Raw genomic sequence first — 26,956 nt, 5'->3', positions numbered from 1 at the left:
GAGCATGGTCTGCTCAATCATCAAATGTTTCATACTACAAGATGAATGGTGACTCAGAACAGTGTCTCTTTAGTTCAATCTGGAGCTGGAGAGGATTCGAACTCATTGATGCCAACAGGATTGGAGGATGACATGGGTCTTGTGAAAATTTTAAGGATTGGACATGCATTTTAGGCTGTAGATTCGTTGAACTCAATTTGGATGTAACACCTTAGTTGGGGCAAGTGACGCCAGGTTATCAACACACCCCTACTGTATGGATAAGTGCGAAAGTTATGTAAGTGGCTCAAGATTCGCATGGGAGAAAAGCATGGTTCAACATCGTTCAACAGTTTGCAGTCATTGTTCAGCGTTAAGCCCAACGCAGATATTCGTGCAAGGCCCTAGTTTGGTCTGACCAACTTGTAGATGTCCTCTTGGCTGAAAATCCTACCCAACTAGATTGTTCGCCGGACATGCTTACCGGGTTTATCAGCTTCAACCCTCCGAAACCAAGATAACCATATGCCTGCCTGTTGAGAGCCCCCGAGCCATAAGCTTGAAAGAGACCTAGCTTATGAATTATGATACCTTAAGACACCTTGGTATATCCTTGAGTTGCTTTCCTCGTGTGCTCTTCTCATGATAAATGCGGGGACCCAACGGTGGACGTAATCCTACTCCAGACCAATAAACCTTGATCACTGAACTCACATATCTGAACATTATAACTGTTAGGTTTGGGTGGGCGATCAAGAGAAAGCATGCATATATAAAAGATACATAGGTGATAAGTACGCGATAGAGGCTAATGAGGCTACAGATTGGATAGCTTCGTTTGTGGCAAATCATCCTGAAAAAATTCTCAAACTGGTGAGAGAGACCTGCTTTTTAATGTTATGTATATGGAACAATGAGAGACAAAACTCTACCCTCCTCAATTTTTTTTTTTAAAAAAATCTATAAAAAATATTTAAAAAAAATTTAAACAGACCCCTCTTGAATTTCAAATTGACGCGAACTATTCTTCACTGATCCCACCATTTAAAAAATACATCTACTCTAGAATTCTAGACTAATAAAAGTTTTCTAATTTACTCTCTCTAATAAATTAGATGTTTCACTTATCCAAAACTCTTTTTGATTATAACTAAATTTCTATAATCAAAGAGAATCATGGATTTAAAACATAAATTAATATGTTATTATTAAAATAAAAATATCTTTAATCTAAAAAAATTCTCATCCTTGCTACACGCAGAATTATAGTAACCTTCTTATCGAATAACCAAAGAACTAGACCCCATCCCACCCACTGTCGCACCCATTCCACTGGCAGTAAATATGTTTACAAATAGTGCCTTCCGCTGGGACGATCAGCATGTGATTTGCTTAGTTAAGATCAAGCTGACAGCAAATAACAGATGTACAAACCAACCATTACCCTTTCGGCGCAAAGATTGAAGAACTCAGAAACGAGATCTTTCAAAAAATATGAAACAGTAATCCATTAAAAACAGAGTCACGGTCATCAAATAGGCTTTAGAAACAGAACGTTATTTTTATTCAGTGTCACCCTGGCGTTTGATTTCCCTCTCAAAGGAAACTGAAACATAAAATGGACATCTTTAGCGGGTCCCAAATTTCCCAAAGTGAGAGCCAAAACTGAATTTACTCCTCTGGTTTCTAAAATAGCTGCTTCTTCAACCAATCAAAAGGCTGAAAAAAATAATTTCAAAACTGAATTTACTCCTCTGGTTTCTCAAATAGTTGCTTCTTCAACCAATCAAAAGGCTGCAAAAATAATTGTAACTTTCAGAGAATATGCTGCATAACAAGAAAATGATGAATGATTGGTCAGAAGAAAAATAACAAACAATTCATTTCTTGGTTTTTTACAGGCACAGCTGGAATACAGGAGTAATAGTGTGCAAGAATCTTCCAAGCGAGTAAGAAAGTGAATAGAAATAGCTGCCCACGCACTGCCCACTCCTTTGTCCACCCCCTCTAAACGATAAGGTCTGCTATCCCAGTAGCACTCATCACATGCAAATTATCCTTCTAACACCACTAAAATATCTGGTATAATCATATTTGACCCACCTACTTCACAATGGATCTGTTGTTGGCAAGGTGCTGTTGCAAGGTAGCTGTATGGGCATCTATACTAGTTAGTGTATAGGTGCATATTCTATACAAGGTGAACAACTACATGTATGGCACTAATAAGATGAGGTAGGACATTTAGGCAAACATCAATACAACATCAATAAGGTGTCAAAGAGCATAGGATGATGGTAGAGCATTGACCAGCAATGTTCGCACTAAGTTGATAAGGGAAAAGGCAAGAAAGTATTTTATGTTCAATCAGCTAATACAAAACAGAACCAATGAAGATATATAAAGAGACACAAAGAGAGAGAGAGAGAGAGAGAGAGAGAGAGAGAGATTGCAGCATGAAATTACAATACTTGACACTTAAAACGAGCAGTGAGAGACAATAATAGCACAAAACAAACTGCTAGCCAAGGTTCACCATGCCAGTATCGGAGCCCGTACCGGTCAGCCCGTGGCACAGTTCGATATGCCTTCATGCTGTTCTGTGCTGGACCCATACCGACACAGCAGAGAGGAAGAGGCAGAGAGAGAACATGATAGAGGAAAAGAGAGAGAGGAGGGGGAGGGAGAGGAAAGAAGTGAGGAAGAAATGGTTTCTCTTGGCTCCGGAGGCCGCCAAAGGGCACCGAAGGGCGCCAAGAACCTCTGGCACCCTGCGGCCCTCCCTCCTTCTTCCTCTCCCTTCCTCCCCCCTCGCTCTCTCTTTTCCTCTCTTTCCTTCTCCCTCTCTCTTCCTACCAGTTTCTCGCTGGAACCATCATGGTCTGCAGCCGACACGGCTTAGTACACCTTGAATTGGACGGTTTGAAACGGTTCCACATTCCTTGCTGCTATCTAAATTTATTATTACTACCACATAACACGATGGGCCATTCATTTAATGAAACCTTGTTTGTTGCATGAAATCCATCTGTCTGGCGACTAATTTGTATTTTCTATGAAACAAAAACCAATTGGCAAAGAAATATTAACATAAGCTAGCAAACCAATTCTTAAAAAAACAGAAATGCGCAAGCAAGCAAATAGGTAATAGTACTGACTCTGATCTATAATTTTATCCATCATTGCAATACTTTAAAAATCTTTACATGGAATAAAGTATGTGGGATCACATTTTGGTGAACATCTAGACCTTGGCAGGAACAAGTGGCAAAGGAGTCACAAGACCAATTCTGCATAGATGGGGTAGTGTTGTCATTTATTGTTATGATGACTGGTTAATTAAAATTTCTGTTTGCTGTTGCAACTTCATCTGGTCAAATTCTTGAGGTTGCAGAAATCTCTTTGCACATGGTCATGACAGCACTGCTTCAATCAGCTGATCATGATCTCAATAATTGTTACTAAAAACCCACAACTTCCACCAGTGTACTAAGCTTCCTAGGTGTATTCAACTCTACGTGAATCATTAGACTTCCTTTCATCCAGTTGATATCCCTCATAGGACTCACGACTACACAATGGCGAACATCCTCTAGGCACATTCTCATGGAAGTAATTGAAGACAGAGACAAGTTTGAGTCCCACATTTGTCAACTGTTACACCTCAGTCTTCTGATACATGTTTATATCATCATATCAGAATCTTTATCACTCTTATTGTGGGCATAATTCCTGTTTTTCTCAAGGTACTTGCTTGGATAGGTATATTTCAAAGTTTTACAACACGTTCACCTCAGAAATTTTACAAGGAAAAGCAAATCTTACGTGATTAGGTTTTAGCCACACTAACCAAACAGATCCCCAATAATAACTTGTTAGAAAAATATAATATTCCCAAATAAAAAGCTTTAGCGAATGTGTTCCTATCATCAACAGATAGCATTACACATTTCCATCCTGGATTCAGAATCTCGATCTCGTAGAATCATACACATGTTTACTTTCCCTTGTTTCAATAAATAAATGTAAGTGTGCTATTAGAAAATAATATCCCATCGTCTACTCAATTGACAATAAACACGTTGTGCAAATGAAAACACTATGATCTATTGTTAAGCTCGATAAAAAAAAAAATACTTGTATAAATTTTATATCAGTATTGTATTCCAGATCCAGTGATGCAAGGCTTACTAAATAACACATATTTCACGGATTATGCATTTTGCAGAAGCAAATCATGATCAACTCTGCATGAGCTATCATGTCTGATTTAACAATTGTTTAGCATTTGGAAATGTACATGCAAAAAAAAAAAGCATTATGTTGCGAAGATATTTCTGAGGTGCTAAAGAATCTTAACATTTCCAACACTGATAATTGACATCTCTAACATCTCTGAACTCATTTAAATTTCTGTTTCTATTTCATGGAACAATAGCCATGAATTTTGTACTTGTTGGTATTTCAACCACAGCCGCAGCTGTTCTGTATTAAAAAGCTTCCCACAAGTCTCATGGGCATTCAACAAGCCACCAATCACACCACATCTAGAAGCACATATCCACTTCATCTATCCTTCAAATCCTAGTGTACATATCTTCGAAAATCCTTAAAAATAATTGTACCTGTAAAATACCTAAGACAAGAAAAGCAATCATTCATGCATATTTTGGCCATCAGTCCTAAGAAGGTCCAAATTATAATACCACCCAATAAATCCCATCCATATACCATGTCATAGTTTACCTACCATGAGCCCAACATCAATGGACGGTTATAATGTAAGGATATATTACAATTCTTGGTGGAGAAGATCAAATCAATATCAAAAACACATCTTTCCCAACTGCCTCTGAAGATTCACAATCAGTAGTCATTCTTCTAGTGGAAATCATATAATATGATTAGTTTCAATAACCAATATAGATTGATTCATGCATTCAAAGACCACAAGACTTTTCATCTATGAAATCGAAAAAAGAAAAGAAAAGAAAAGAAATGAAAAGGATTCCTTTAAATAAGGGATTAGCAGAAAATTTCTTATAAAAACAAAACATAATCACCAAGGAGACAAGAAAACGATAAGAAATCCCTGCGACATTCACATCCAATAGATTAAAAACAAATAATCGGTGAATGAAAAGAGAAGGATCAGAAACAAGCCCGGTAAAAACATTTCCCAACGATCATACACGCAAACACGACGATGACCAAAAAACAACAAACTTGGTGAGAGAAACAGATCAGGAATCACAAAAGATAGAATCTGAGGAAAATGGAAAGAAGCCAAGAACTCAAGAATATAGCAAATTTCTACACAGGAGTAACAGATCTTATAAAAGAAATGATGGGGGAAAAGGGAGAGAAGTCTTTCGACCTGAACGAGCCAGATGGTGGTGGCCGAGGCGGCGACTCCCCAGGTGGCGGCGGAAACGATGTCCGTCGACTGAGGGCGGAGGCGCACCTGCAAGAACTTGAAGAGCCCCGAACTAGTCGCCGGAGATGCCATCGATATTTTCTCAATAAACCCCACGAAAGCTCTCGAGATTCAAACCCTAGATAGATGAAACAAGAGCGCGCCTGCGTCGCCGGCGGAAAAAGTCGCAAAGAACTTGCTGTAAGCCTGTAAATGCAAGGCTCCATTCGTTCGCGGAAAAGGAAAGCGACGGATGGTCAACGAAAAAAAAATATTGGATTAACTTTTTTTAAAACATAAAAAACAATGTTTTTATAGAAATAAAATTTTTATATTTTATGAGCAAAAAATTATAGAAAATATGAAAAACTATTTTTCTACCAGAGAGATTTTTTTTTTAGAAATACTTTTAAACTATCAAAATCCACAATAAACTCTTTCTCTTTATTATAGATGTAAAGTATTTCATATATTTTTTTATAGAAAAATAGATACTTAATTAAATATAAACCACTTTCAAATATATAATTTTTTATGGCCAATCAAACATATCAAAATTATTTTTCAAACCATCATATTCTCAAAAATTATTTTTTTAGAAAAAAAATATTTGAATGAAAAAAATTGTACCCACAGACTAAACGATCCTAAGGGTGTAAGCGGATAGGATTTATGTTGGATTTAATAAGACCTAGCCTAAGCACCATAAGCCTATTAGGCATGGATTGGGGTTGAGTTTTTTTCTCAGCATGTTGAGATGAATATTCTGACAAATTTATTATTTTGATTTTTATTTCTAAAATAAATTTATTTTTTCTTTTATTTTTTTTACCTTACTATCGTTGTCTCATTTAATTCATGATTTTTATGGATTCTAGACAGGCGTGTTTAACCTTCACCATCTAACATGCTGTTATACAGACTTTAGAATTAGGTCATAAGAATTTTGTTATTAAATTATTAAATCTTTACATCCAATACGCATATATGATTATGGAGAGAGAGGATCATGACTAAAACTAATCATGAGTTGAGTTTGGACATAAAAAATATTAAATTTTAAATAAATTTGTTCCAAAGTCTGATTAAAATGAATGTAATTTAGGCCCGATCCATAATTAGTGTACATAAGGCCTGAGTACAAGTTTTGTACCAAATGATATAATTTTTCCTCTTTTTCAAAAGAGAGAGCTTCTTGGAAAGCACGGAACTACATGTAAAATCAGCTATGAGAAGACAAAAAGGAGCATCCCATAAGGAAAAGAAGCCACATTTATGTATAATAAAATATGAATCATGGGTAAGGTCTTCAATATATATATATATATAATGGTGCGCCTCTGCTACCAAAAAATTGTACGTATAACTATATCAGCATGGGCCATGGGCGTCGTGGGACCTTGTCTTTGATGGCTGATCCGACCAATTGAAGAAGTTAGGGATGCGAGTTAAGCAATCCTCGGTAGAATTCTCACCAACTTTGGAAGGACATCATCAAGAAATTGGATGTCTATTGGACCATACTTTTAAAGTAGTTTTTCTATACAAATAAGATTTTCATATTTTAGAAAAAATAAAAATATATAAATGAACTATGAAAAAGTTCAATTCAAATTACCTAGATATTAGAGTTATTTTTTTTTCCAAAGTGTCGTTAAGAATGTGTTAAATTTTTCTCTTTATTAAAGACATAACAGATATTTTACATAATTTTTTTAAAAAAATAAATACTTAACCAAATATAAGTCATTGGTAATGTATCATTTTTTTCATAGTCAGCCAAACGTGCAATTTTTTAGCCAGGTATTATATATTCGGACATCAATTTTTTAGAAAAAAATATTTCAGTGAGAATTTTTTTTTTCCTACAAACCAAATAAGACCTTCAAAAATTGTGGATGCAATAGTTTGGCTTGAGAAGGAGTTTTTCGAGGAAAGAAATCCTCTGTCAACTCAGCTCTTCCCAAAATGCTTCACTCCATTCAGCTCGAGGAGAATTTATGCTTCGACAAATCACTGTATAACTATCAATCACTTATGAATTCTTCTCTTTAACCCCACCGATGCATTTCAGCTTCAAATAAAGAATTTTTATGTTCTAAATCTTATGATATGTAAGTCCTCCACTTCATGCTCTTTTGTATCGACACATTATAAATATTTTAGAAAAACTAAAACAGCTTTTTGAAATTTTTACCAAATACCCCTATTTCATTTAAAAGTGCTTTTGGCCCTCCAAAAGCTCCTCCAAATAAGACCGAAGTATCTTGCATCCTCCATAATTACTCAAAAAGTATTTATTTTCATATATTTTATAAAAAATATTTAAAAATTATAAATAAATCATCCACCGTCCCTTCGTGTGAGTACCACCAATCAACTGTCACCGGATAGACTCAGTCACACATGCGATGTGTGTTCCATCTCGATCGATCATTCCATTGCGGATTCGTTGAACTCATCTGAATGAATTCATGATGGCCATAAACATTTGATATTTTGAAATCATACAATGCAATTTCTTATCCAAGGATAGACAATCATTAATCATAAACCTGATGAGCTAAGAAACACTGGATTGTGCAAATGAACGCTGGATTTGCACTGTCTATATTCTAGCTCGAATAATGAGTCCTTTCTGCTGAAGCCTTAGCTATTCTTTCAATCCGAGATACATAATCTTGCGGCCCCATGCATGATGTGCCCTTATATGCGTCTGCTGTGACGACACCCAAATGAATCTTTTAGATGTAAAGCGACGTATCTGGTGCCTCTTGGGAAGGCCAACAAATTTCATTGCAATAGCGTGTGCTTTGAGTCCTAACATTGACAAAGAGACACAGAGGTCCAACCATACTGCAATGTCGGCCAGTTTCTGGGGATTAGGTAGGGTGGCACGAGGTCAAGCTAGTGGACTTGGATGAACAAGAGATAATGTTCAAAAAAAATTAGGATATATAATACCGAATATAATACCTAATATAATTGCCATAGATTTCATATGTTGTGATCTGCAAAGAAAAGTCTGCACACGAAATCAAAGTATTAGCTAGATTAGATCATTACTTTCTCTAGGACGGTGAAAGCTGCAAAGACAAATGAATTAGTGAGGTCAATACCCTGGAATTGAGTTCGTGGAGTGATGTTTAGATGATGAGGTAAGGTATTACAATCACGTCTAATAGTATAATTGTGAGGGCCCTTGCAGTCGTTGTTTAGTTCTACATCAACAATACATTGGAGAGATTTTGGATACTTATACAGGACTAAAAAATTTGGCTAGATATTTTGAGTGAGGTTTTGTATTGCTACAAATGGTATAGGAGTGTATCTGGCTTATGGTCTATATAGATTAGCGGCCATTACAACACTGTGATGTTTGTGATAGGATTTGTAGTACTAATGAATAGATTTGCATAGGTTTGATGCTTAACTCGGAGATGATACTAGGGTTTAAACGAAAAAAATATGTAAGAATTCGTGCAGACGTATGTTTACTCCTACGTTGGCTATAAAGTAAGTAGATCTTGGGTACTTATACAAGGCTATAAAACCTCAATAATATCTTTTAGCTAGTTATTTTGGATAAGGTTCTAGATTGTTATAGTAATAACATATCATTCAAATGATATTCATATGTCATGTAACAAAGATCACATACCCTAATTAATGTTCAAAATATTTGTTCACGAAAACAGAAAATATGGGGGCGAAAGGTTGGGATCCTGTACATGCATGACTGCCATTTAAGAACTACATACAACAACTAGGGGAGGCAGGAGCTTTGTCCTTGTGCCTTAGCTCAAATTTTTTTATGATTTTGTCTGTAAAACAAAAACACAAATAATTTGCTAAAAACAATTTTTTCTAGTCTAGCACCTATGGATCAATTAAGGCTATCCCACCATTGTCTAGTTTCTCACATTTCGCATCAATATTGGTTGGGGGATTATGTGCAACTAGAGCTTCCATGAATAAAGATAACAATCAAATAGCAGGTTAAAAAGCCCTCTATGAAAGGGCAACTTAAAAAGAAATCTAGCAAAGTACAAGAGAAGGTTGTGTAGCAACCCAAAACATCACCTAAAAAAGATTAATTGAAAGATATTATTTATATTTTTTGATCTTATATAAGTATTTAAGATCTACTCATTGCATAGCCGATGTAGGACTAAACATACGCTTGCATGGGCCTTACATACTCTCTCTATTTAAGCCCTAGTGTTCTTGCCAACTTATGAGTTCAAATCTATTCAAACCCAATCATAAGTATCATAAATCTAATCTAGATCCGTGCTACAGTGTTCCCTAGTCCGCATTAACCATAAGCCGGGTTTGCTCTAATATTATTTGTAACAATTCAGGACTTTACTCAAAAGGCTAGACGGAAGATATTATCCGAGTTCTTTGATCCTATATAAGTACTCACGATCAACCCATCTCCCAATACCTCACCTAAAAAAATTAGTTGAAAAGTATTATTTGAATTGTTTGGTCCTATATAAGTACCTAGGATCCATCCCTTGCATAGCTGATGTGGGACTAAATATATATCCATATGGATCCTCACACGTTGTGCACATCCGATGAAATTGGTCCCATCTAGTGAAGTTAAAATGCATGAAAAAATCTAGTTTTTTGTTTTTGAATCTAATAAATAGAGAGAAAGTGCTCATAGCATGCCATCAAAATGACTTTTCTTAGAAGGACAAGGAGGAAGGTCCACCAACTTTATTAATATGCAGTTATTATAGAACTAGTACAATGCGCACGTGAAACTCTTGACGGGTGTATAATGTGAGAGCACAAACCCAATTGTCAATTTCCTCTCATTTCAATTGTTGCAATTGACCTATCAGCTAACAACAATGACCCTAGGTGAACAAACGGATTAGTTGTTTCCGTAAATTATAATATCATGTACAATTTATTCTCCAATGGGCTCCACTACTTTTTTGATATAATGTATAAGAACAAACTATTGATATACAAAGAAGGCTAAATTAGGAGTGACTATGAACCACTGGCTCCAATTAAATCACCTAATGATCACATGCTTTGTTTGCTCCATGGTCTTATGGGGACAGTGTATTTACATAGTGTCCTAACCTTGCTAATTGACAAGCCATCTAAGGACAAACTAAGTACTGCAACGGACCTAAAGAGAAAACTATAGGGGTATGTTTGGTTTGGGGGAAGATGGGCAATGGAGGGGTCCCCTTTCCATTTCAATTTTGGAAGGATATGGAAATTTCTCAATCTTCCAAAACTTAATGTTGACTCTCCTCTAGTATTTAAATTTCAATCTAATTTCGATTTCAGTCACGGATCAAATACGTTTGAGAATATAATTATTTTGACTTTTATTCTAATCTATTCTCATTCCATTCCGATTCGAATTCAGATTCCAATTATCAACCAAACGCATCTCAGATGTATTTACAAAATGCTGAAACTGAGAGCATTTATGGATCATTGGCTTCCACTAAAGTACAAAGTAGAACAGGATTCTCTAAGCAATAATAGCGCTCAATGATAGTGCTCCAACAATCTTCAAACAAATTAAATCTCTTTCACAGCAATAACATAGATGCCACATCTCTAAGATACCGCAACATCGCCTTCAAATATAATTAGGATGCCAACATCTAGGTTTCAATTTGTGATTTCTTCAAGGAGAGGACTGCCAACGAAGCTGATCCAACTCCGTTGGCACAAGGAGCATCCAAATTTCATCAGGATCAGGACTCCAAGTTTCTCTCTCTCTCTCTCTCTCTCTCTCTCTCTCTCTCATCCTCTCATCCAGTACTGGTCCGTAACTGGCGATATCATCAACTCCTTGACTAATTACTTGTTACAGCGGAGAAGATTTCTGTATTTCTGTACACCAACTTCCATCAATGGCCAAGATGGGATACCCCAGAGACACGAAGGTAAGAAAGAGACACCGACCCCTCCACCAGGCCTAGTCTTGGAGGAACCCATCCTGATCAAAAGCAAATATATCCTCAAATGAGTCTGTCCCGAAGCCCACGTAGTGGAGGCTGCTGGTAGAAGAGTGGAAGCCCGAGGTCACATCGCCATGATCGGATGTAGAGCCCAATGGTGTCATTAGCTTGGACCCTTCGTAGGCTGCTGATAGCGTGACATACGCCGATGATGAGCTACCTGGGGACAGATTACTCAGCACCTCTTCATGACATTCTTGCTTATAAGAAGGGAAGGAAGAGGGCAGTGGGGCTTCTTGTCTATTATCAGTGGGATTTGATCTGAAGCTAATTAGACAAGACCCCTCGAGATAGGAAGGTGAGATGATATGGGGAAGCATGGCTGGCTCCCTGCATGTATGCTCCCCCATGTAAGTGATTATAAATTCATCATCCTCCGATCGCTGCACCTGTCTGATAGCCTTGCAACCTTGATCATACTTGTGGGTGCATCTAAAGTAGGCCCTGCAAGATTAGTATTAATATAATTAGATTCCTCAGCACAACGAAATTATATATTGAAAGAAAGCTAGCTAAGTCACTAATTGTTGGTGCAATTAAGTATATATTAGATGTCTAAAAGAGAATATAAGCAACTGAGATTTCCATTCATCATGACATATATATGCTTATGTTATAATAGTGGAAAAAAGGGAATTTGGTTTACAAGTTATTGTTAGGATTTATATTCTGGTTAACAAGTATGTCGACGGATGGTATTTTTTTTGCCCCTTTGTTTGAGGGGAAAAGGAGGAAATAAAACCTACTCCTGAAAGTATTAAATGAAGGTAAAGCCTTTGATGATTCAAATAAAGAAAATCTAAAATTAGAGTTTCTGTGTGATGATTAATCACTTTGGCTCTTGAATAGGTTCAAATAAGGCTTTCATTAAGTAGTACTGCAAGGTAATAGTATATGAGCCTAAATATTTTGGTATTTGAATAGATGCTAGAGAAAGGTACCTCGGAAACTTGGAGCTTTGGATCTCCTTCTGTCCATATTTTCTCCATGTGTAGCCATCATCCAGTGTCTTGGATTTGACTATCCTCGATGGAAGTTGGTTGCGACCTGCAAGCAAAAATAATACAAACAAGATCAGTCAGGAATTTAACAATATGTGCATATTTGCTGCAAGGCTTAAGAATAACTGAATAAGCTCATCAGCCATTTAATGCTCAAGCAAGAAAATATTTTTTCTATATAGCTTTTCAAAATTCTATCTGTAAATGAACAAGATAGCAAGGTTTTATTTGTCACCTTGGATCCTATGGCAATAATAGCAAGGTTACATTTGTCCCCTTTTGTTACAACAACTAAACTACCCCTAGCAATGAACTTGTAACAAAGTTTAACTTCAAAATCAGTAAGACTAAGAAAAGCATGATCACCTTCTCCGGCAGCCACCTCTCTTGTCTCCCACCGGACTTATTTTTTTCTTCCTACCACCAACTCCGATGATCGCCGGATTCTTAAGTGGCTGGCCGGAGTCCAACACAGAGAGTGATCTAGAGAATGAGTCCAAGACCTCCTTGAAGGCCTCGATCGCCGATTTCCCTAGTGTTGCCTCCTGCAGAAAGACCCCAAGCCGGGTGGCGGCTTCCCGCCCCTTGATCAGTTCCTCGATCGCCGCCTCCGTCGAGGGATTTCCCTGGCTAGGGGATGTCATTCCTTTGCTTCCTCCTCTTTTCCTCTTTGGCACCCTTGGAGCTTCTTATCTTGATCTAAGGCTTTGGTGTGAGTGGAAAAGGGGTAGAGATCTGTGAGCTATTTTTATATAGGGGCGAGGGGACCTTGAGTAGATGCATGAGGAAAAATAGAGGAGGGAAGTAACATGGAAGGAGACCAGGAGTACAAAGGAGCAGTCGTCATCTTCGTGACACAAGATGGGTGAGGTCATCGCTTCCGCTGGCTAGCCTGGAATCTTCGTTAAATATAGAATCAAGTGCCAAGTTGCATGTTCCCGCACCAATACGTTTTGGAAAACGTAATAAAATCAAGCAAATGAAATGACGAGGGTAGCCTTTGCTTGGCTTGTGACTTGGCGGCCAAGCAAACTTTTCCATGCTCATGGTGCACGCGCCCAATGGTGCTCTGTATCTAGTCTAGGGTTGCTACGTCCAGACTGTTCTCATCTAAAGAAGGATTTTCCAGGGTACTCTTTAATATAATATTTTATAAAAAAGTAGGAGATATTTTTGGGGTTCATTTTGTGAGGGCATTTAGAAAATTTTCATTCTCAAGAGGTTAACAGCCGGTTAACAACGGATAAACAACTTTTTTTTATTTTTTATATTTTTTTATAAAAAAATTTATTTTATTATTTTTTGATTTAAAAGAATCACCGGACTCGATGTGAATTATTATTACTACTACGAATATTTAGAACAATTACTAAACTCGTTGTGGATCACTTTAGCCACTACAATTATTTAGGAGGATCACCAAATTCGACGTGGATCATTTTGGCTACTACGAGTATTCAAGGCGATCATCAAACTCAACGTGGAATACTTTGACTACTATAAGTATTCAGGCGGATCGTTAAACTCAATGCGGATCACTTTGACTACTGTGGATAGGGGCTAGATAGGGTTTACGAGCGAGATCCACCACATCAAAAATCCGAGTCGCATGCCAAAATTGTGGAGGCCATAACTTAGTCATACGATATTCGATCGAAATGATCTTTTTTTTTAAAAAAAAATGGGTATATTTTTGAGATCTATAACTTCGGGTCAATTTCTGCGAAGTTGAATCGAGTCAAAATTCTATTGTTTAAGCTCCGAAATAGATTTGTCAAACCAAAAGTTTTCTTCTTGGGTAAAACTTTGATCAAGCATAGTTCTCTATCTGATAAGAATTCGGTGGAGTGATAGAAGATATTGTTGATATAAAAGTTGAGATCGAGATTTTTAGCTTTTTTTTACTAGAGATATCTATTTAAGAAAAAAGAGTTTTACTATAATTAAGAAAAGGAATCCGACTCAAATTATGTTAAGGCGAATCTCACATTATAAATAGAGGCTATGTAGCTCATTTTTTTTAGCATCAATCAAAGAAAAGAAGACTTAAAGTTCTACTTTTGAGATTCCTCCATCTTGTTCTAATTTTTTTTTTGAGAGATTCGAGTTGAGCAGATTGAAGAAAATCTTTTTTCTCCATAATCGGATTATTTCTGAATGGGGCGGGGCAAAGCTGCCTCCACCTCCACTGTTCCGATCCTATTATGCTTGGTCATCACGTGTAAACTCGGCATCCTCCGTGAAGACACCCGCATCACTGTCGTTATGGACCGTCGCCATGGATGACCTAGGGGAGGCCCTCCTCCTCCTCTTTCTTCTACTCCTCCATGACGACACCCATATCTTCGTTGCCATGGATGACCTAGGGCATTCAATCAAACGACCAAGAATAGGGTAGAGGCAAAAGGACTAATTAACATATCCTTTGGAGTGCCGTAGAAAAACCCTCTTAAGAATACCACATCTTTTTTATCATGTACGATCAATGTCTCATTTTCGTCATTCTTTCTTATACATAATACCATATTAAAACCAATAAGACCATCTTCAATAGGAAAATAATTTTTTATTATTATTTTGGATCTTGGATGAATTGTTGATTGTAAAAATCATTGTCTATATGTCTATACGTGTATTTGAAAGATAAAATTTCCAATTGAACGATGCATTGTTTACCTAACACAATTTTTGTTATCATCTGGGTTCAACATTGCTCTTGCCAGGAGCGTGGTTGTTGCATATCAATTCAGCGCCCCAATACTTTTCTTCCTGCACAGCATCACCGGACATCAAAAAATCCTCCACGGGGCTTTGCTTGTCTCCAAGGAGTGATTTTGTGGGGCCCAAATCTAGCACCGAAACAAAGCCATGTTTTGTAATTTAAAGAATTCCGCGGGAGATGACTAAGAAAACTGCAGCTTCCACGCCTCGTGCGTCCAGGTCGTTGTCAAGTTGCTCAAAGGTACCTCGCCACCTGGGTGAGCACTTCAATAGCATGCCAGGAATTTGAACCAATGAGGTGGTAAATAGAATATTTCCCTCTCATTGCACCGTGGTCACACCATATCATTAAAAAATTATGGCGACTATTGCCTTAGACTCCCTAAAATAGCACAAATTTATAAAAAAATTAGATGGATCAGTCCAAATTCAATGAATTCTCACCATCCCGAATAGTTTAAATAGAAAGAAGATAATATGACGAATGACTATGGTCTTTGATGCCATGTTAAAATCACTACTTATTTCAAAAAATTTAAACTAATTAGATGAGATAGATTTATTTTTATATTTTATATTTTTTTACGGTCCTTCTTACATGGGCCGGACTATTTTTTAATGGTTGAGTCCAATATGTGAAATTTTTAATAATAGAATTAAAAAGTATGGAGACAGAGTTCAAACTCAGGAATCTGCTTTAATACCATGTTAAAATTATTACTTGTCCTAAAAACTTAAATTAATAAAATAAAATAGATTTATTTATATATTTTTTATATTTTTTTGCATAGTGAATGATATCTCTAAATTTGCTCCGGAAGCTCCAATTAAATTAGTTGAATAGTCATGGTGAAAATTACTGGCATCTACGCGGAAGTGGTTCCGAGTCAATGATTGGGCGTTGTTACTCAGGAGTAAGGTTTGGATTAGTTAGGAGAAAGGTCTTTTCAGCTAATTTATCTCACTTTCTTATGGTATTAATATATTTCACCCATCGCTTCGATGCTTAAGCCTGAACTACTAAAACTGCCTAAACACACAACCACATGAGTCAACACTAACTAGAGGAGGTAATTAAGTAAGTTCAGGTGGCAGAAGGTCTCCAGCTTGGTAATCCACATGATCATGTACGTGATCTTCCAGTGACATTAATTTCCCTCACAAGGAATTAGGATATAGAATTAACTAGGCAGCCCTCTGTTTTTACGTTGACAGATTTGCTACCATGCTATAAGATGTAGTCTCCTCCATTGAGAATCATCCCTCCTGAAGAAATTCCTTGAACAGCCTCTTTACCTTATCCAGAATATGAATAGAACAGCAGAATTAGACACCACAAAGACTGGAATAGAAGAGAGGGGCTGATTGAATGAGAATAGCCCTATCCTTTTTGGAGAGATAAGTCCACTTCCAGGTATACTGCTGAACTTATCAAACATGTCATCAGAATCAGCAGAATGTAGACTATCACTAGAGAGAGTCGCACCCTGACATGTTAAGGTATCAGATTTCACATGAACACTAATAATACTGCAGATCCTATGCTTAATCTTAGGAGTTTTCGGGCTAAAGTCGACATGGGACTTTAACTATCATATCATCCTTGATTATCAAAGTCATGTTGTCTCGCTTGTGCCACCAACTCAAATCATCTACAAATAGTAAATGCATGATCCTTGGCCCTCTGACTTTAGACCGGTAAACATGAAGATGATCATTGTCGACAACGTCATGAAAAGATCTTGACAACATACCAGAAAAGATTAAGATTAGATATAGTGACAAAGGACATCCCTATCTAACCCTAATATAAGATGTAAACCAAGGTGAAGGAGATTTTTATTAGTGAGGATAGAGAAAGAAGGATTCATAATACAACCCTCAATCCAATTAATGGACCTTCCATCCAAGACAAAATGGGTTAGTACTGTATGAAGATAACTAAAGGTGACCCTATCGTAGGTCCTTTTCACATTATTTACCTCAATAATGTGACGGAGTGTGGCCTAAGACCATTGTAACAGCATTATTTTGAACCCTAATTCGGGCACCCTTACAAGTTACAACTTAGGAAATTTTGATAAATAAGTCATCTTCAGTAAAATGCTGAGATTATACATTTTCAATGTCAAATCAGATGTTCAATTAAATCTATCTATTTTGATTCTTCTCACATGTATTCCATATGCCAATGCATATTCATACATCCCGGAACTGGCCTCTGCTGACGCGACGAACCGACCAATAAACCACTTAGCCGTCAGCTAACCATTCAAAACTTGATACATGGCCAACCCAGAAGGCGTGCAGAGAATTTTTTGTATTTCAAATTTTTTCTATAATGAGTAACAACTCAGCTATGATTGCTAACTATATCCCAACAAATGTGATACCTAAGCAAATCCATCGATCGAGAAGCACAGGCAAGATACAAGGGCAAGAATAGCAGCAAGATTCATGAGCAAGATTCACAGACAAGACTTGAGGTTTATGACCTTATCAACTAGCGTATAGCCCCTTAACTACTCGGTGACAGGCTCCAACCCTTGCCTATATATTGCATTCCTGTAGGCTCTCCAGATAAATTCTCTTTCGACTCTTTTGTGCCACCTCTCTGCCCCTCTTAGGCGTCCTCCTGTTCTCAAAGAGTTGCGTCTGATTCAGGCATTGGAGAGTTCTCTGCCAGATACGCTCCGATGAGTGGACTTGTTTGTTTTTGTTGTTTCAGCACGGAACCAGCATCGGAGCACCATCCAAAGCGTTCCTCCACCGTCCAACATCGACTTATGGGTGCTCAATATCAGGATCGCCGCTGGTCGAGCATAGTAGCCACTAGAACATCACCGTAGAGGCGTGCAGTGTTTTTATCCGATTTCTCTAATCTAGATGGCAAACGAGCTAAAATCTCCAACAATTCTTACCAACTTAGCATCTAGATCCAGCCAGTTTCCAGCAGCAACGCATACCATTATTCAGTCAACCGAAGCCTAAACTGCTGATGGCCATTAAAGATTCTAGCACCATTTTGGAGAAAATTGAAAAGAGAAAAGTTGAGAGGAGAGGGGAGTAAGATAAAACGACGAGTTGCTCATCTGGTGAGTCCACTGAATTCGTGTTCCCAACGCTAGCATTTAGCGGTATCCAAAGTAGCGGTTTCCTCTTTCTCGCATTTACTCCCTCGCGATCCCACCTTCCTGGACTCCCAATCCAGCGGCATCTCGCACGCTTTAAATAGGACGGTGGCCCATTTTTTAGGGGCATTTCTCTTTCCCGTATTTATTTCCTGCTGATTCCAACTCCATAGGCTCTCAATCCAGCGGCATCAAACACCCATTTTTATGAGAAGTTCTATGATCCGCACCGTTAATTTCTGGGATTTCGCGGGACAGTCAGTTCTATGATCCGAGTATATATATAATATATGTAATACGGATTCCTACATGAGTTGAGTTATAGGGTGTTGATTTAGTCGGATCAAAAATTTAGCATGCCACATGTCAAGAGGTGATCGGTTTGAACGTTTGAAAGTTGGTATAAAATAGAAGAGGGTCAGCTGATTGAGGAAGCACCGTGTTCAATTATTTATTTAATTTAGAGGTGGCAATCGGATCTGGTCGGATCAGATATAGATTATGTCCAGATACGGTTTGGATAAAAAATCTGTTCCCTCAAATTTGACTTATTTATTAAATGGATTTAAAATTCAGATCTGAATATGATTATTTTGTTATTTTGTTAATTAGATAACCTAATCTGACCTAAAACAAATTGGATGGGGTTAAATGGATCAAATGGTTAGGCATTACCGACTTAATTTATCTATTTTAAGGTAAATGAGGGAGCACCATAGTCGTACCAATCGGACTTTATCTGGACTTTGCCCATCTACTGAGTTAATTAAACTTAACGAGCTGAATTAACAAAACAGCCTGGACGATACTATGGGAGTAATTGTATGTTTCTTGGTGACATGAGAAAAGGGAAAACAACATCACAAATAGATTGGTCATAATCACTTAAAAACAAAAGAGAATACATTAAGAAAGGAAGGAGAGATGCTAAATCCAAAATTTCCCATCTGTAGTAGATAGATTAGGCCCTAAGGTTCTGCCCTTCATATTGAATCTTAAGAGGAATGGGTTAGACGACTTAGCTAAGAACGTTACTAAATAATACAAGAGGTAGTTACATGAAGTAATACAACGCTTCAAATGAATTCTTTATGCATGGTCGCCCACGACGCGGGGAGACCAAAAATAAAAGGCTCCATTGGGAATCAAAGTTAGAGTAAATTATAAAAATCCTTCAAAGATTAGGAGTAAATTACATTTACTATCAATAATTTGAAAAACCTATATTGCTTACCACTTCGAGGTTTATTTTTATCCAGTACTTTAACTCATAACTTAAATATTAGTCGAATCATTAACTTTAAATAGGAACCAAATACCATGATAGAAAAAAAATTCAAAAATGACCAAAATAACTTTAAAAGACATAACAGCCATCCAAGAACATTAAAAAAAAAAGTGTGTATCCTCCTCTCTACTTTAGAGCAATTTTGGTTTTTTACATGAGATAAATAGTTTCATTGGCGTCGTTAATTTAACCGAGTGTAAGTATAGGTTTTATGAGCTATTAGATATAAGTGTAACAAATGTAAACCTCTGGGAAGTTTTGTAATTTACTCTACAAGTTACATCCAATACTTTTTATAAAAAAATATGGATGATAATACTTAACTTTTAAAAAAAAAATCCTTTTACTTATTTATTTTTTGGAAGAAGATGCCATTAAATGTAAAATTAAAGTAGATCCAAGACCATTAATCCACTGTGCTCTCGTAGCTCCTGAGGAATAAATTCAAGCATCCAACTCAAATGAGCCTTCACAGCATGCTGACTGAGGACACGTGGGAAACTTATTTTCTCACCTATCTGCCCTCTTGCTTTATGGCGAATGGGTTTTGTTTGCTCGATGGTGTTTTTCACCTGGGAGCCCCCACCTCCGAATTTCCTCAAGGTCAATTTTGATGGCTCAGTCCAGGATGGAGGCAGGAGGGGAGGGGCCGGATTTGTCATCAGGGGCCCGGATTCCAGCACGGTGGCAGCAGGGGACTGTCAGATCTTCGACATCTCGGTCCCAGGGGCTGAGCTGCGAGTGGCTTGGATGGGATTGCGGTATGCGCGATGTGTACTTCGGGCGAGTTCCATCATCTTGGAGGGAGACTCGGCCATAATGATCAACTGGGTCCAAAAGGGCCCTTCCAGCGATCGATGGAGGAGTTCATCCTTTGCTCCGTGACATATGGTTGATGATGAGGAAGGGGGTGCTCTTTCAAGCTATGCATGTATATCGTGAGGCCAACGGGGCGGCAGACTGGGTGGCGGCGTATGTTGCGAGCCACTCAGGAGACACCTTATGAGTTGGTGAGGACTATTTACCTGGGACTTTCCAGGACCTTTCGTATGCAGATTCTTCTAGGTGTATTCGTACCGGTATAGTATGAAACACCCACTTTAACACAAAAAAAAAAAAAAAAGGGTTGTGTTTGCTAGAGATCATAATGTAATAGCTCTATATGCTATTGCTTTGGTCTTCCCATCATGCAATATTGTACCCTCTGTGAAGCTTCTGAATGCATGGAAGGGTCTAAAAATGGCTATACATTTGGTTAAATAGCATGATATCTTCGGCTTGATACCTTAGGCTCAATCCAGCCAACCTGAGCTGGGTAATTTTTGTGTCAAGCTAAGCTGAAAACAAGCCTTATTCATGGTCAACACAAATTCAGGTCCAGACCTAGACCAAAATATTTTGGGTCGAATACCTTTCAGGGCTATTTGGTTTTAACGGGAATCAGTATCAGCTATACATGTATTTGGATCTCGATTTTTGACTTGTTGGATGAAAAAAATCAGGTTTGGATGTTGAATATGAGTTCAGCACAATGCAAAAAGAAAAAGTAGAAAGTTGCACAATAAAACGTTCTCTGCTTACATTTATTTGTAAATTCTTTCCACGCCTTCTCACCGTTAATTATTCCCTCTCAGCTGCGAGCAAGACAATGATTCCCAAACTGCAACAAATGATATGCAGTTGAAAGGAGCTAAAAATGAGGTGATGCAATTCAAATTAGACCTCCAAAAAACTCCAAGAGTCATCACCGAATCCAAGTCCACCAAGATTCCATGGATCCATCAGCAAGTGCTTGTCAAAACCATCTGAATTTGGAGAGAAGCTCATGCCTGAAAGCATATCATCCCCTGCCGGGTCCAATGACTCGAGCGTTGTTAGATCCAGAGATGGGGGATCATTAGACGATGAGATAGCATCGAACTTTGCGCTTATTACATCATCTCCCATATGACCTTCACCTGTGGAGTTGAAGGATGAAAGCAAAGATTGGACTTGTTTGATCCCACTCCAGTCTGATCCAAAGCTAAGCATGCATGGCTCACTGGGAGAACAGTTTACTGGAAGTTGGGGAGTGGGCAAGCCTTTTTTGCACGCATGATGCCTGATGTAAGTGACTACATACATGGGCGGGTCATTACAGTCCTTTTGCTGCACTAGTTTAGCTGCCGGGCACCCTTGGTCGTCTCTATGAGTGCATCTATAGTAGCTTCTGCCAATCGTATGTACTAAGCTCATTCAGAAAGAGTTGGTGATTTTTATGAATGTTTTGATATTCAAGAATTGTTAATTCCACAGAGGTCAGAGGACAATTTTTTGGAAATTTTTTGAGAAAAGTTTTTGAAAACCTTTTACAATAATTTGATTAATTCATATTGCTTCTTCCAATGTCAAGTTTCAAGCAAAGTCCCTTTGATATCTAATTGGGAAAAAAAAAAGGAAACACAGCAAAATAAGACCGTGAAATATTCAGCATAAAATCATGAAGTGGCATAGAATATTCAATTCACAGAGACCATTATAATATATATATTTCTTTCAAGTATATTCTCTTGTGCACACTTTCTTTCATATAACTGAAAGCAAGCATGGCAAGTTACCAACATAAAGTATTCCACATAAAATTGTAAATGGCGCACATCTTCATGTTATGTTTAGGTTATGATTTTAATGACAGCCAATATTTGTACCCAAAAAAAAATTCCAAAGGAGAGTACAAAAATTTGAACTTCATAGCTGATTCGATTTTATGAAGCATTGTTGTTGTGTTCTCTAATTAAGTATATGGCATCTCTTCCGGCCATTTTAGAAGTGTCGAGGCACCAGGCATGCACCAAAATCCTACATTCTTTCTTTCCTTGTGATTCCAACTTGTTTTCTAGTAGCTTGATAGGAGGTATGGATATTAATGAAAGGAGGTATGGATATTAGTGAAAGGGATGATCACTATTTAAGTATAAACTTGGAGTCCCCAAATCAATTCCATTCTGAAAGTAATAATAATAATAATAATAATTTTTGGAATTCTAGACTTCATGTTTAACTTAAAGTGACCATGATGCGTAGCACCATTTTTCTTATGTGGAATATATTAATTCATTTCTCAAGCACTTATTATAACAACGTAGGACCTCATATAAAAAAGCTAGTTGAAAGGTATTATTTGGATTTTTTGATCTTGTATTAAGTACCAAGATCAACTCAGCGAATAACTAATGTAGGACTAAACACACATCCGCACGTATCCTCACACTTATACATGGGTCCGTGTTGTTCTGGTCATCATACTATTCCTCCTCTCCCTTCTGCAGATATTTTCTTTGAACATTTGATGACACCATTAAATTTGCATGTACATGGAAACAGAAAAGAATTCGATATAATAGAGAAAGTGATGCGAGATTTAACCTTGGAAAGTCTGAGCTTAGGATCTTTTTCTGCCCATATTTCCTCCACTCGTGGCCGTCATGATGGGGGGTAGATGTAAAAATTGTCCACGACTGCAGAGGCCTCCTGTTACGAGGCAGTAAAAAAAAACAATTTATAAATCCGAATTTTTATTTTAGTTGAATTCATTTAAACCAAAATCTCATGCTCTATTTTTTCGTTATAACGCTCCAAATTCTAAATCAAAACATAACGCAAGCCTACTTACTACCTAGCCGATTAACATCTTTCTGTTCCATGTAATAATGGAGAGATCCATGAAACATTTCATTAAGAAAATAGAACATAATTAGCCAATATTCTCCCTTCTCATACCTTCGACTATGAACTCCTTTAGCGTGAGGACTGGTCCTCACCTTCTCACCAGAAGCCTCGCTTCCTTGATTGCCAGAACAAACTGAGTCCTCCTCCATGGACGCCAGCTCTTGGATTGCTTCCGAGATGCCGGTAGGCTTTAGAAGTGACAGAGCCCTCGTAAAAGATTGCGATACCTCTTCCATGAGGCCATGGACCAGCTCTCTCCGGGGATCGACGCTAAGGAGGGAGTGAAGCCGGGCAGCGAGCTCGCGCCCTCGGACGACCTCTTGGATTGCGGCCTCGCGGTCGGATGTTGGCTTCTTCATCGATGGGGAAGCCATCTCCAAAGTCTTCCACCTTTCGTGGCTGAAGAGTTATTAATACCTTGAGAGTTGAGACGCGTCAAGCGAATAATAAGAACGTGACCGGGTACCTGCGTAGTTATTAATACCAAACGACATCATATTCTTCTTCTTTTTTTTTCTCTGACAGAACGACGGATGAATTAATTATTTAAAACAAGTGTAAATATATTCATAAAAATTTAAAAATAAAATATTAAAACAATAATGAAAAATATGTAGAAAAATTTTATAATATAAATTTAGTATGATTAGCTCGCCGTTGAAACTGCGATATTATTGGCCTCTCTATAAATCTCGTATAGTATTTTTAATATACATACTTATTATTTATTCTAGGGGTGATTTCCATTTCCCAGAGTAAAAATCGTTAGTCAAACATGACATCCCGGAATTCCTCTTCCTCAAGCTTCAGTTAATTAACGTGCACTACTATATGCTCATGAGAGCTTCATATCTCACTGGTTTTCATCTCGTTCTGTTTATTTCTTATCAACTTTCTTGACTTTTGCTCATCCATGCTCAAAGTTTAGGTCTCTCTTGCTATCTTTCTTTTTTTTTTTGTATTAAAAGTTTCTATTTTTTTGATGCATTAAAAAAGTTTCTAATTTGACTTATGATGAAAGCAAGAAAAATCTTGTCAACTTTCCTCTGTTTTTTTTTTTCATAGAAAAAGCTGAAAACCTTGCGAAATACGTACACAGGTCATGACTATTTTCTGGCAGCATTTGAGGGAAAAAATTCCTCATAAGATATTAGGTGGAAGCAAATGCCTAGAACTTAAGTTTTAGGATGTTTATACAGCTTGAATATGTGGCATATATGTTCATATATAAGTTCTTTTTTCTCTAAAAAACGAAATTTGAAACAAAAGTGTTGCCCAAATAAAAAACAAGTTTGAGGTTTTTTTTTCTTTTGGCCTTTCCGCATCAGTTGGCAAGCTAATTATGTTGGTTGTGTTAGTTGCACTCGATTTTCTGCAGGAACACTTGCTCCGGAGTTCTCATCAGATCAATCAATTTGGTTTGCTACTATTAATTATTCCCATAATGGTGTCAAAGATAATCCTTAGGCAGTGATATTGGCTAAAGTGGAATCTTTGCAGCAAGCATTTTGTAGGCATGGCAAGCCTTTAATTAATTTATGGTGGACACGATGAGTCCACCAAATAGCTCACATCTCTTCTAGGAGTTTTCTAATCAGTTTTTTTAATGACAACTATTTCATGTAATCATATTTTTTTGGCTGAATAGAATTTCTTAAACACGTCAAGTTTGGCAGGTGGAAGGTGATGTTAGAAGGTGACATATTATTGGCTTCTAAGGACACGGAATGAGGTTAATTAAGAAGGTTCACATGAACACATGGTTGGACTAAGGTGGGAACAGCTGCCGAAGTCGCTTAAAATGACGCCAGAAACAGGAAGCCTGGTTGGATTTATGTAGGTTAGAAATTTGGTGATCAGTATAGAAAACTGATCGAGGATCCTAAAACTACGCGGCATTGTTGCCTCCGGCTTATTGACTGCCTTTTTTTTTAATATTGACTTTGATGACTAGACTTCTTACTAACCTAATACATAAAGAGGTAATTATTATTTTAGAAAGATGGTTGATCTTGTCTCCTCTTAGGTTTCAATTGAAAGGCATCTTCCGGATTTTTTTGATCAGGCTAACGGAGAAGTACTCAAAGTAATTAATAAGCCAGGTTACTGAGGCCAAGACTTGTGGAAGGAGGATGAGTGAGGTGGGTTTTGGAGTGGTATGTAGAAGAATAATTACATAAGGTCGATCATTATGATAGGCGTGAGGTGATGCATCATCTTGCAAAAGTGAAAAGTGTAAGCTTTTGTAGAATTATATCCAACAAAGAAACATCTTCCTTGTGTATACTAACTAATGTTTTATTAGCTTTTTATTTGGTCTAGTTTTAGCTTTCTTGAAGCATTGAAAAAACTCAGCAGAAAATCGTATATGCATTCAAGTTTACGTAATTTCATATCTTTAATTAGCTCCAATATGAGAAACAAAAATTTTAGCTAGCAAGGCGTTTTATTTGGAAAAAGATTATAAGATCTATATGGTATCATGAAGGTACTCAAAGGAACCCTAAAGTGCACAAAGTCTCCCTTTCTGGGTCACTTTTGAGCGAACACAGATCAACCGTTTATATTAGTTTGATATATAGATTGGAAATTAAGATCGGTCGAACTCCCATATGATTATATCCATATTAGTACATTTAAATTGGGCTAATTAAATAAACGCAACAAATAATTATATTTTAGCCAGCGGCTATATAGTTATAGTATTCAAAGGATGAGACCAGGCACTGGACTTACCTCCAAAGATCCTCATTGCAATTGCGACCATCTTCCTTTCGCAATCCTTTTCTCACAAACTTCCTCGATCTGTTTACGTTTAGAACGAGGTATTACTGTGACTTGTTGAAGGTTTCAGGCAGGGCCTGGCCTTTTCCAGACTGAAGAAGCACAGATAAAACCATTTAAAGAGAGAGGAATAGCTCTTCCAAGTGAATTCGGACTGCCACAGGCCGCTGCTTAAAACCTGGCCATAAGGTTCCTTGTTGTGGGTCTTCCTTCTACGGTACTTAAGCACTTTTGAGTGCTGAGGTACGTACAAAGATTGGTGGTGCAGTGTGTTATCTCATAATTTGCTTATCACTTAATTGTTCTAGAAGTTGGCGACTCAAAAACTTAATTTAGATTGCCTAATTTAAAGTAGATTGGCAATGTACGTAGTGGACAATCCAACTTTAAATGTCGATAAACTAAGACTAGTGCTGAGTCACTATGAAATTGTTTTCTGTGGTACATGTACTTATTAGATTTTTTTTTCGGAGAAAAGTAGGGGAGAACCCAATTGCTCTTTTCCTTGATAAGTTATCACCAAGCATTTTATATTGTTTTATTTAGCTAAAATTTTGTTTATGAGTACTCTATGTTAATTTCTACGGTTTGCTAGTTATAATTAACCTTATCTTAGTCTGAAGAAGGATGCTGGCTATATCCTAATTGCAACTGATAAAATCCTAATGTTAATATCACTACTGTCCAAACAATGCCCATAGCCTAAGGCCAAGCTCATAATTTAATGTAGGCAAATAGCTTGGCATCGCCGAGTCCAAACTTGAATATAGGATTGTTTTGCATGAAGGGCTAAAGAAAATGACATGAGTTACTATATTAACTATTGGGAGCATACTTCCATTATAGTCCAGTTGTTCAGTATACTCCGTTCTCGCCGGAGAAAGCCCATCTTAAATTCTCGTCAATGGAAAAAATATTTT

General features: G+C 37.4%; 2 protein-coding genes and 1 long non-coding RNA gene across 4 annotated transcripts; all 3 read right to left on the bottom strand.

Moving 5' to 3' along the window:
- Window positions 1-1,460: 1,460 nt before the first annotated feature.
- LOC108511118 lies at window positions 1,461-5,595 on the bottom strand. Its single transcript, XR_001879156.3, has 2 exons — window positions 5,357-5,595; window positions 1,461-1,773 (listed from the first exon to the last, which is right to left on the bottom strand). It is a non-coding gene; the product is annotated as an uncharacterized LOC108511118 (long non-coding RNA).
- A 5,159-nt stretch (window positions 5,596-10,754) lies between these two features.
- Window positions 10,755-13,048, bottom strand: LOC120110335 (probable WRKY transcription factor 70). Its single transcript, XM_039125161.1, has 3 exons — window positions 12,826-13,048; window positions 12,345-12,450; window positions 10,755-11,847 (listed from the first exon to the last, which is right to left on the bottom strand). Exons 1-3 carry the CDS (start codon window positions 13,046-13,048, stop codon window positions 11,361-11,363), a joined length of 816 nt encoding a protein of 271 aa, XP_038981089.1. The 3' UTR covers window positions 10,755-11,360.
- An 8,007-nt stretch (window positions 13,049-21,055) lies between these two features.
- Window positions 21,056-23,648, bottom strand: LOC120110175 (WRKY DNA-binding transcription factor 70-like). Of its 2 annotated transcripts, none has more exons than XM_039124366.1 (3): window positions 23,304-23,648; window positions 22,950-23,054; window positions 21,056-21,753 (listed from the first exon to the last, which is right to left on the bottom strand). In XM_039124366.1, exons 1-3 carry the CDS (start codon window positions 23,624-23,626, stop codon window positions 21,261-21,263), a joined length of 921 nt encoding a protein of 306 aa, XP_038980294.1. In that variant the 5' UTR covers window positions 23,627-23,648; the 3' UTR covers window positions 21,056-21,260. The 2 variants fall into 2 exon arrangements, with proteins under 2 accessions (XP_038980294.1, XP_038980295.1); XM_039124367.1 differs by having other exon boundaries at window positions 21,056-21,502.
- Window positions 23,649-26,956: the final 3,308 nt, after the last annotated feature.

The sequence above is a fragment of the Phoenix dactylifera genome, chromosome 3 (assembly GCF_009389715.1).
Source record: "Phoenix dactylifera cultivar Barhee BC4 chromosome 3, palm_55x_up_171113_PBpolish2nd_filt_p, whole genome shotgun sequence".
NCBI lineage: Eukaryota > Viridiplantae > Streptophyta > Magnoliopsida > Arecales > Arecaceae > Phoenix > Phoenix dactylifera.
The sequence above is the reverse complement of the archived record's forward strand: the minus strand, read 5'-3'. Positions and strand labels throughout refer to the sequence as shown.

Coding starts and splice junctions, on each gene's coding strand:
- LOC120110335 (XM_039125161.1), bottom strand. CDS start 13,048: ATGACATCCCCTAGCCAGGGAAATCCCTCGACGGAGGCGGCGATCGAG. Junction 12,451..12,825: donor GGCGATCATCGGAGTTGGTG/GTAGGAAGAAAA, acceptor TTTTGCTTGCAG/GTCGCAACCAACTTCCATCG. Junction 11,848..12,344: donor CAAAGCTCCAAGTTTCCGAG/GTACCTTTCTCT, acceptor CTAATCTTGCAG/GGCCTACTTTAGATGCACCC.
- LOC120110175 (XM_039124366.1), bottom strand. CDS start 23,626: ATGGCTTCCCCATCGATGAAGAAGCCAACATCCGACCGCGAGGCCGCA. Junction 23,055..23,303: donor AAAGGAGTTCATAGTCGAAG/GTATGAGAAGGG, acceptor GCCTCGTAACAG/GAGGCCTCTGCAGTCGTGGA. Junction 21,754..22,949: donor CTAAGCTCAGACTTTCCAAG/GTTAAATCTCGC, acceptor TACGATTGGCAG/AAGCTACTATAGATGCACTC.